The 11,502-nt window shown below is 33.1% G+C and overlaps 1 protein-coding gene across 1 annotated transcript; it reads left to right on the top strand.

Moving 5' to 3' along the window:
* Positions 1-918: 918 nt before the first annotated feature.
* LOC106463396 lies at positions 919-11,247 on the top strand. The gene is made up of 4 exons (XM_022390875.1): positions 919-1,101; positions 7,346-8,803; positions 9,365-9,538; positions 9,915-11,247. Exons 1-4 carry the CDS (start codon positions 1,026-1,028, stop codon positions 10,457-10,459), a joined length of 2,253 nt encoding a protein of 750 aa, XP_022246583.1. The 5' UTR covers positions 919-1,025; the 3' UTR covers positions 10,460-11,247.
* Positions 11,248-11,502: the final 255 nt, after the last annotated feature.

The raw sequence follows: 11,502 nt of genomic DNA, 5'->3' as shown, positions 1-11,502 counted from the left end.
TACAGTCCAAGTCGTCACCTACGGTCAACCTTTATCTGACGACTGTGCATCTGGAAAATAGCCCTGCAGCGTAGTTTCTATTGTAAAAGGTTCCATTGTAAGACTTTCATGTCCAAAGCGCACTACTCCTCCCTGGTACTTTCCATGCATCAAGTGTACGAGAATGACGATTTGCTAGCGCCCGTTTCAATTGTCCGATCGCATAAAGTCTTGTGACTTGACCTGTACGTCTTTTCATGAAATATTATTAATATTTCCACATTCTCCAGCTCCCTGAAGCTGTAACGTGTTTTGATTATTTACACATTCAAAATCGTCTCAACATAACGTACTTAGCCCTCTGTACTAAACACGCGTCAGTACTTTGATTTTTACTCCAAATTTTTTCAGTCTAAGCTTGAATTTCCTTTAAGCGAAATTAATAGGTATATTATTTTATTATCATAAATAAGATTCAAGCTTAAAATGTAAAATATGTTATTCTAAAGAGTTCAAAATTACTTAAAGATAAAACTTAGTCAGTGCTCATAACTAGTATGAACAAAATTTTGATACTGAAAAAAAACAATTTGATTAAAATATAAATGAGTCAAAAATATCATTTAGCTCTTACATAACTATATTATGTTTATCCTAAAAAAGTAAAACATGGTTATCTTCCCTGTTAAAAAATTAGAGACACCTTCATCTATTTTATACTGAAAGGGCACTTGTGAATTAAAATCGGATTTTATCCGCTTTTTATTGTTAATAATCGCTCTTCCAAAGTTCAAGAACAATAAAACTTGAAAGTGTATTGTTTAAGATTACCAGCACATTCATTTGCTTAACTTTCTTCAACTGTAGCTCAGTGAAAACAGATAAGAGATGTGTGTGTGTGCTGTGTTTATCACCACAGTAATTTATTAGTGTTTATTAGTTCAGTCTCAGAAAAGCCTATCTTTAAAACCTTTTCAGGCTTGAAAAAAGATTTTCGCTTAGCCTTTTCAACAACTATTGGTTTTCTCTTTTGATTCAACTGAAATATGAAGTCGTTTTGGAAAGACTTGACTCGTAGAGAATTAATCCCCATCAAGATTTTAATGTTCTTAATTTATGGAGGTAAGAATGCTTACTCCATGTTTTAGTTTTTATTTCTTGTCAGTCTTTGTAGGGTATTCAGATAGACGTAAATATACACAGACATAAAACAATTACCTAATTAAAATATGTGTGATTCTTGATAATTAAACACATTTTAAAAATTTGAATTTTTCAACTAATTAAAATATATATGATTCTTGATAATCAAACACTTTTGAAAAATTTGACTTTTTAATCGTCTATTAAAAAATGTGACGTGCTTTTTCTATCATATTGATTTGCAACGAAAGTCCTTTAAAAACTAAACGTAATTCACTTACATTAGATAACTATCTATGTGTTTAATTATTTATAAGTGACAAAGACCAGTTTACTTTTTTGTATTTTTATTGGATTTTATGAACGTTTTTATTTAACTAACTGAAATTGAATTAGAAATTTATTTTGTATTTATGCTAAAGTAGTCCCATACTTTGAACTACTGATCAGAGAGAAGGCAGCCACTCATCAACATCTTACTACCAACCATCCACACTAAGGGAATGACTGTCGCTTTTATAACGCATACACAGCTTAAACTGCAGAGAATATTTTATGGTGTCATATGGATTTGAGCCCAGTTTACCATCTCAGAAATCCAAAGCTCTACTACAAGATCAACCCGCGCTCTTTTGGAATTAAATTTTCAATTCAAACTGCACCTTTATGCATGCATGAGCTAACCAGTCAGGTCAGTATAATCGATCGTATAATTAAATTGCTGATTAGGGGAGGTACAGTCATCCAGTATCCCCGCCCCTTCAATAACTTTGTACGACTCTTTAAAATGAAGAATGGGATAAACATGTTACTTTTATACTGCGACCACAGCAGAAAGTGCAGAACGTTCAGTGGCATCGCGTCTCGAACCTTGGAATTTTATTTAAAAGACTCCATTACAAAACGTGCTCAAATGTTTAACAAAAACGAAATACACAACATATTATCAAGTCAATGTATATTGTACTTACCATTTGTTAAGTGTTTCATTTCTTGAAAATAACTTGACTTAAAACAACATTAAACTCACGGTTAATAGAAACCTATTTAAGTCAACAACATATCGTTCGCTATTTTCTTCTATACAGGCTTAATAACGAAACAGATTGAATAATAAAGCTTACAGCTTAATTTTTATCCATCAGAGAGGATGCAATTCATATCAGTAAATCTGTATTTTGTACATACTATACCTGTCGATGCTCCTATCATCCTTTTCGGGCTGGATTAAGGTGCCAGCATATGGATCCAAGGGTCCCCCATTTCGACTCCCGTTACCGCAAAATCGCGCTTCGCACTTTGGAGCTGTGGATGTCTTATGTAGACATGAGTTCAATTTCCCTATTCTATTTTAGTAGCCCAAGAGTCGGTAGTTGATGTTGTTGACTAGTTAGTTGCCTTTCCAGATTTCAACAAATAACGAAAGACCAAAGAGGAAAATAATAACTGAGCATGCCTCCCACTGCGGAAAGCGGATGTTATTAATTAAACATACTATTCGAAAATGACTGTAGCTTTACGAATTTAGGCACGTGCAGCGTCTGCAGACCCATTGGTTACATTACTTGATCAGTTTCGTGAACATGGTTTACAAGGATTATTATCGACTCAAACTTTACCACAGCATAAACTTTAAACTATTTTTGAAACATTTTCACTGCCCAGTGAAAATACCCAGAATTATAACTTTATAATACGCTAAAACGTTCTTAAAAATCTGATTTTAAAATGGTTTCTTCGCAGCTATAGCGGTTTAGTGATTCGACCATAATTGTCAAACACTTTTAAGACTCTATGAGAAGTTTGAGGGTAATTATGAATGCCTACTTTCCTTATTGTAAACCTATTAGTAAGATCCTATCCCTTTTTCGTTTCAAATTTATATAATAATCAGAATTTTTCTTCATTTCTAACATTTATTAAAGATAACTAAAAATCTATCTCTCCAGAATTTTATTTTATTACTATTTGTTTAGGTGGAATTAAAAACCGATATGAACGTAACTATGGGTTTTGGATTTTAACATAGAGAGAACAATTATTAACATGTTATAAAACGTTACTGCACTTGAAGTATTACCAAAATAGCAAAGTTTAAAGTATTGGAAAACATTAAACCATAAAGATTGAACAATGATTAGCAGTGTTATTAATATTTGTATTCCAGTCTTAAATATTATTGTAAACATGTCTCACAAGTATTTTTAAAGGTGTTTGATATATGTTTTATACACTTAATAAATCGAGTAAATGCTATTAAATTAGACCGTAATTATGTATTCACTGATTTCCAAACTCACTGTACATTCTTTGTTCTCACATTAAATTATCTTTAAAAAACAAGACTTCGGATGCTGAGTAATGAAATTCACAGACGAGGTAAATATTAACAACAATCTATTCAAAATAGATTTGGTCCTTGTGTTTTATACAAAAAAAACGGAAATGTTTTATGTTTATATTTAACACCTGCCACAAGACCCAGCCCAGCATCTTTTAGTACTGAGCCTATAGAACTGTCAACAGGGGAGTAGGGGAGACGAGGTAAATATTAACAACAATCTATTCAAAATAAATTTGGTCCTTGTGTTTTGTACAAAAAAACGGAAATGTTTTATGTTTATATTTAACACCTGCCACAAGACCCAGCCCAGCATCTTTTAGTACTGAGCCTATAGAACTGTCAACAGTGGAGTAGGGGAGGTGGGGTTCATTCCAGAAACCAGTGAGTTGGGGTTATTTCGATAGATCTCGATGAACGAAGTTCTGCACAACTTCTAAAACGAAAACAAACTAAATATTAATGAAAATATGACATGATATATATATATGAATTATACTATGTTGATACCGTACTGGGCGTTATACCATCCATCTTATATTTATCCTTCATTGCAGAAATGCATTTTTGATTTGAGAATCGCTAGGGGCATCTTCTTGTAATTAATCGTGCATCTGCTTCAACTTCAACACTGCATCTTTAGGCTTTACTGTGTTGTTAGTTCCACACAATATTGAAACTAATGATTTATTATACATTATTCTAATCCCTCCTTTTTGAAGATAACAATACTATTGAGTGCCTTTTTTGTATCGCTGTCAATGCAGTAATTAATTGACGAATCTCCGATTTAGCTGGTATATCAAATAGATTGGCTCATTCATGATGCTAGAAAAACGTGTAGGTTCAAGAAGTCTTGATAGAAATGAATAAAAACCCTATAACCCGAGCCTTTCTTCTTCAGGGGTAAACTGGGAATGGTGGTGTAATCGAATGAGTGAAATATATAAAGGAAGTTTAGTGACGTCATGAAGGTCATCCGGTTTTCAAGGAAAAGTTTAGTCTATTTCTGTATGTACTGTTGTAAGCATCTTATTTCCGATACAATGTAGCCGATTTCGAGAGTGTATGTGAAAAAGGTGTTAGGGATATCTTTACTTTAGAAATGGATAAATACATGTATATTTAAAACTATATTTAAGTGTGTAACTAAAATAAGGTGACACATGGAGACTGATTGAAAATGATATGTTATGCTAATCAATTTATAAGAACAGGTCTGGAAAATTATTTTAAATGAATTGCAAGTTTTAGGAAATTTAGCGTTCACATTACATGAAAAAAATAAGCAAAAACTAAAAATTATTTTCCTGACAGAGATGAAACCAATGAACGGAGATTACTGATTCCAGGGTCTAGATTAATTCCGAAAGGTTGAACAGTGTTTAGATTAACAATCCAATAAGCTTTTTTTATTTTTCTATCTGCTTTAGTTTTGAATCCTGTTTCAATGCCGATGAGAGTAACATCGTTAATGGAATGACCGGATTAGTTAAAGTGTTGAGCAACAGGGAGATCTTTTTCGGTGTTAATAGAAGATTTATGGTTGTTGAAACGTTCTCTAAGAGTTGTTTGTGTATGTCCATCGGCTACACTGTACCGGAACTAAGATGCTTACAATAGTACATAGAGAAATAGACTAAACATTTTCTGGAAAACCGGATGACCTTCATGACGTCAATAAACCCTTTATATATATATCACTCATTCGATTACACCACCATTCCCAGATTGCCCCTGAAGAAGAAGAAATGTCCACTTTTCAAAAGCGCTCGAATAGATTGGGATATCTTCGAATAAGTTCTCTCATCCGACTGGGACCCACGGTTTAGCTTAATCACTACACTTAAACCATCACATTCACAACCACATCTAGCACATTTCAAGCATGCTTCATTGCTACATCGTTTTACTTTAAACTTAACTTCTCATTGTTGGCTCTCATGGTCTGGAGTCAGGTCATGGGTCTAGACCTCGAAAATAGCGTCAAACGTCTCCTTTTTCTCTAATCAAAACAACCTAAAATTTTCCGAAATGACCCATTTTTTTTGTATTCACATCAAGATGCCGGGCTGGATCGTGTGGCATATTTTAAATATGTGCCTTATAAACATGTCATTCTATTAAACAGTTGTACAAACAGAAATGTATTTGCTTTTTGTAATTGATAATATTAATAAAATACTTGCAATATTTGAAATAACTCATTCATCATAAATCTAAAAACATTTACCCTACAAAAACCTTCTAATTTCTTGCACCAACTCTTGAGCTTCAAACTGTTCATAGTATCTTGTTAAAAGTGAATTAAAAAAGCATTTTTCTATATTTATTTTGCGTGTATTCTGAAATAAAATTAAATCAGGTTTTGTGAAAAGCTTTACAAAGGCATTAATACTAATGGTTATATTTTAAAATAGTTTGCAAGAACTGCAAAATGACTTTAATTTACCTTTGAGACATTACGGTAAACAAATGAAACTCACTGTAAAAATGCGCCACAAATCAACAATCATCATCATCGTGTGTTATATAGTTTTACCTTTTATTTAGTTTCATTTCATCTCTGGTTATGTTTTAATCGTTCCTATATCTTATTCGTGGTAATTTAATATGATATGTGAGCTAAATATCCTAGTGCGTTGTTATCTTGTTGGGCTGCATTATGATGTTGAATACACAACGTCGGTAAACGCAAGCGCTATATCTAAGCATGTAATTCATTTGTAGTTCGTATTTTATTTTCATGGAAACATTTCTTTGGCAGACAGAGTTGTGTAATCTTAATAGTAAACGGGGAGCATTTTTAATGGTATTTTAAATATGTTTTATATAAACTTTTAATGGTGAAATACAACTGGTTTAAAATTGTTATTTGTAGCATCCTAAACACGTCTCAGAAATACTTCTAAGTTTTATTAAACGTGCTCTCTACAGTTTTGAAATGTCAGGGAAAGCGACATGTGTACATTTTCCATATTTACTGCGTTTGCTAGAACAAGCTGCTGTAAAGTTACATAACTAAATACACACACGGGCACAAAATAAAACGGATTCAGGATTTACAAAACAATTGACCCTGATTTTTGCACCATGTCTTGCCATACTAGCTGACTTTATGAGACGATCAAAGCAGAATATGGGATATGAAATAAAAATGTTAATTTTGTTGTTTTAAAAAAAAATCGTGTAATTCATGGCATTATATAAACAACTAAAAAACACAGTTGGCGACTTCATGTTTACTGATGATGTGAGTGTTGTTTTTTTTACATTGTCATTTTCACTTGGCTATGTACTTTTGTGTTTGTGAAAATTTCATGACAAGTACCAGAAGAAAGAATATTTATTTTAATGTTAAACAGAACCTTTTTGGCAAGTACCTTATTTTCTTATAATACACTCGTGTAAAATTATTGAAGTTAATATATTGTAAGATCAAACATAGCGATGACTGCTTTGATAAGGAAGTTATTTTTAATGCCACAAGTAACATTACTCCATTTTTCTTCAAACTTGTAAAGTTTTATTATACTTCAGATCTGTTTCAATTTTGATGTGCTTTGCATAGAATTATACATTGCTATTTCTACAGTGAATAGATTAGTTGTAAAATATGGTTAAGTTTATAACGACAGCACAGTCCTGAATCGAAGATCGATATCATACAACGTCGCCACGTAAATAACTGTAGATGGCAACAAATTATGTAGCAACTAAATATTAGCGTTAAGAAATACAGTCGGGTTAAGTCAAGAAAAAAAGTAAATTCCAAATGAGGAATTAAAATGAAGCATACACCTAACATATGTAATATTTTTGAAAATAACTTTATTGCATATTTTTAAGTAATTTCTGAAAGTATTGTTCTTCTATTTACAGGACAAGCTACCCTGTATCCCTACTTCACAGTACATCTTAAATCCCTTGGTATGTCTATCCGAGAAACTGCTATCATCTTTGCCGTTCAACCACTAGTGGCTTTGTTCGTGGCACCTTTAATCGGTGTCTTAGCTGATCGGATCGGAAATTTCAAAATTTTGTTTTGTTTTTTCCTCACCTTTTCAGCTGGAACATGCCTTGGTCTTTACTTTACCCCTCCCGTGGAGATAAACTTTCAGAATATCAATCTTGAACTAAGCTGCCACTCAGGTTCTAATATTCCAAACACTGTCAACTTGAATATGAGCAATTCCTGCGTACTCAGGAACCATTCGTACATGGAGGAGTTGACAGTACAACTTTCATTTTGCCAAAATATTTGCGACGGAACGAAATCAGATAGTGAATTATGCTTCAAAAACGACAATGTAGAGGATTGTAATTGTATAAGCAAAAATGAAAGTGTTACTTTTCGTATATTCGACCTGAATGCTAAGTCTCCAGTACAAGATACTGAAAACGGGAGCGTTATCATTTCTTACTTCATTGCAAACAACTTCTCTTATGATGGAAAATTTTATGACAGAATTATCTGTAAACCTGAATATATGCCAAATACTGATCTACATTGTTTCACTCTATGTGCTATCGAGGCTAAAGGGAATGACAACTTGTGTTTTGGTGAGAGAAATTATTTCAAAACATTTTGGATTTATTTGTCAGTTCGACTTGGTGTTTCACTGGGAATTGGACTTGTAAATGGACTCTTCGACGCAGCGTCAATGGTAGTGATGCAAAAGTATGATGCAGATGTTGGCTACCAGCGCATGTGGCAAGCTGTAGCCATGTGCTCATTTGCTCCAATTAGCGGCGGCTTGGTAGACTGGATCAGTGAGGGAGAAAACGCCAAAACGTATTCCCCATGTTTTTATCTTTATGCAGCTTTATATGTTACTGCAGCTATAGTTTCGCTCTTTGTAGATCTCAGCGTAAAAGTTCCATCAGAAGGGGCTATTAAAAATTTGGGGATTCTGTTATCCAACATTGAGGTGAACTTGTTGTTGTTTAATGTTTTATTCTTGGGGATTTCATGGGGATTTTTAGAGAACTTTTTATTTTGGTTTCTAGAGAGTGAGCTAAAGTCATCCACATTGCTGATGGGATTTACCCTTACTGTCGGAGCAGGAACTGGTGTCCCAATTGCGATCTATTCCACATGGATAATAAAGAAAGTTGGCTATGTAAATGTCATTGTTTTGGCTTTTGCGGCATACGTAATAAGATTTATGGGGTATTCCTATGCCACGAATCCGTACATGTGTCTTATTTATGAAACTATGGAGAACTTTACAGTTACACTCCTAACCGTTGGAGTGACTCTTTACTGCACTCACCTGGCTCCTTTAGAGATGCTAACAACAATTATGACACTTTGGAACAATCTTCACTTCATTTCTGGTGAGAATTTCCTACTTTTGTCACAACTGCAACTATTTTCTTCAAGTATTAACTTACTTTACCTATTCAAAAAAATTACTGTGTTATTAATAGAAAAGTTGAATTTCTTAGGAGTGTGAAGTAAATTCATAAGTATCTTTCAACAATAATTTACACTATTTTTTAGCATTCTGTCGCAAGCTATAACTTAACTACAGTCTGTTAACGGAAAAGTTACTATACAAAATAATAGGAGTCAATACCGGTATAACAGTGTTCTTGTAAAAAGTCAGTTTCAATGACAAAGTTAACAAAGGTGTCTGACAAAATATATTCTCCCCAAAAAACGTATTTATTTATAAATACATTCTTGGTTGCTTAGCGGTGATCTTGAGGGCTTGTAACGCTAAAATTCGGTGTTCGATGCCTGCTTTGTAAGCATCGCAAATAACCCATTGTGTAGTTTCCTGCTTAACAACAAATAAAAAAAATTATAAATACCATGTCGTGTAACATATTCATTTACAAATTCAGTTTGGTTTATCAAATCAATTTGACTTTGTAATTTATCTTTTCAATTAGGAAGAGCATTTGGAAGCCTAAGTGGTGGATTTATGACAGAAGCCTGGGGATTTCGAGAAACTTTCAGAATTTACTCCTACATTTCCGCTGGACTCTGTGTCTGCTACTTCCTCATCAATGTCTTTTATTTAAAAAAACGCACTAGTTCTGATAAAGCTGCTGACTCCTTTTCAGGTAAGAATCGAAACTGCACACAAAGGCTAAAAATGTTCATAATTCTGGCGATTTTTATTATTCTTTAAAATACAGGAATGTTCTGGATTCAAGCTAGAGGAATCTAACACACTGATACATTCATTTACTTCGTAATTACCTAAAATGTTACAAACTATTCGAGTTAGTATAATTGTCAAATGAAATATGAGCTTATTAAATTAGTTCACTCATATATAACTATACAAAAGCACCAAACGGTTCACTTATTTGGTAATAATTCTTGGTTAGATACACTCAACTACAGATTCTTCATTATAATGTTTATAAACTGGTCAGTAACAGAGCAACATATATAAATGCGCTTACTGTATTTATTTATTTATTATCGTTTCAGAAACAAAAGAGGAACTTGAACAACGAAACCGAACTTTAAGTTTGACAGGAGTTGTTATGCATCGTGGGTTCCATGAAATACCAACTGCTACCTCCCTCAACGTGGCTGCTTTCTATTCAAGTAATATGCAGTCTATACTGGCCATAGAAAGCCGACGTCACAGTGAGAGACCAAAGATTCGTCTAAGCCTAAAAGATGTAGAAACAAGAGAAAAGGCTTCTACAAGCTTGTCATTTGTTCCTTCAACTGAAAAAACATCGGATGCGCATAAGACAAATGAATTTCTTGCCCCACCAAATGATCATAAAAAAGGACAGTTACGTAAATTATCAAGAATGCGTACAAGTTCTACATTAACACCTTTGTCAGAAAAAGAGGAGGCCAACGCAGAGGAGAATCGGACCAATGGGACACTTGAAACAGAAAAGAAACCTAATAGTAGAATCAAGAGAGATGAAAACATAGAATCTAATAGTATATCTGAAGGACAAGTGAACCTCACGTTTATATCTGAAACAAATGGATTAGAAACAACTATTATTTAACAAGCTCAATGTGCGTTTTTTTTTTTTTTAGGATATGTAAATATATAATTTGGAGAAGTTACAAACAGTCACCATTAGTTTGTCTAACGCTTAGGTTAATAAATACACCAATGATTTTAATAACTTTATAACTTCTGTTAGATAAAGTGACTTGAGAAAAAAAACCGTGACTTAGTTCTATATCCTAACCGCGTTAAAAAAAGAAACAGAAAAACGAAAATCAGAGTGATACTAGCAAAGCAATAATTCGTATCTAATGTGAAAAAACACATCACAATAAGTTCTGTACACAAGGGAACTTTAAATTATCAACACTCCAAAATGAACAAGCTTGTATATGAAACTATAGCCTAAAGCTTTAAGTATTATATATTGAGTCTGATAAGGAGCCTTTTTGAATTAAATTCAACACCAGCCATATACACGGTTTTTACAGGTCAAATACGTAATATATTTTGTACATACCTAATACTGGATATTTATGTATGAAAAATGTGGCTCTCCTTATTTTCTTAGTGCTAGCTTAATTTAAAATATAGTAACTAAAAAATTAAAATCAACTACAACAAATGATGTCATTATTGAGCATACTCCTCGATTTATTATCAATTAATTTCTCTTTGACATGCAATTTGACATTATTAAATAACGTGTCTGTCGTATCCCATACATCCTGATGAAAGGCTTCGTCGAGACTGAATAACATAGAAGATATAGTGTCGTTGATATACTATTACCATTCGTCATTAATTTCACTCATAAGTTCTTAGAATTCGCATAAGAATGTACATAACCTACATCCTGATGAAAGGCTTCGTCGAGACTGAATAACATAGAAGATATAGTGTCGTTGATATACTATTACCATTCGTCATTAATTTCACTCATAAGTTCTTAGAATTCGCATAAGAATGTACATAACCTACCAATAAGTAAACAGACACCCCGAGAATACGAATCGACCATTTTCATGACGTCATATGCAAATAACCCCAATACACTAACACAAATACACATATATACATATAAATCACAGTAATAGC

The sequence above is a fragment of the Limulus polyphemus genome, unplaced genomic scaffold (genome assembly GCF_000517525.1).
Source record: "Limulus polyphemus unplaced genomic scaffold, Limulus_polyphemus-2.1.2 Scaffold1396, whole genome shotgun sequence".
In the NCBI taxonomy this organism is placed as follows: domain Eukaryota; kingdom Metazoa; phylum Arthropoda; class Merostomata; order Xiphosura; family Limulidae; genus Limulus; species Limulus polyphemus.
This window is presented reverse-complemented; position numbering and strand designations above follow the sequence as displayed.

Excerpts from the sequence above, each read along its gene's own strand:
- LOC106463396 (XM_022390875.1), top strand. The coding sequence starts at position 1,026 with ATGAAGTCGTTTTGGAAAGACTTGACTCGTAGAGAATTAATCCCCATC. Across the intron at positions 1,102-7,345 it reads AATGTTCTTAATTTATGGAG|GACAAGCTACCCTGTATCCC; the intron begins GTAAGAATGCTT and ends TTCTATTTACAG. Across the intron at positions 9,539-9,914 it reads AGCTGCTGACTCCTTTTCAG|AAACAAAAGAGGAACTTGAA; the intron begins GTAAGAATCGAA and ends TTATCGTTTCAG.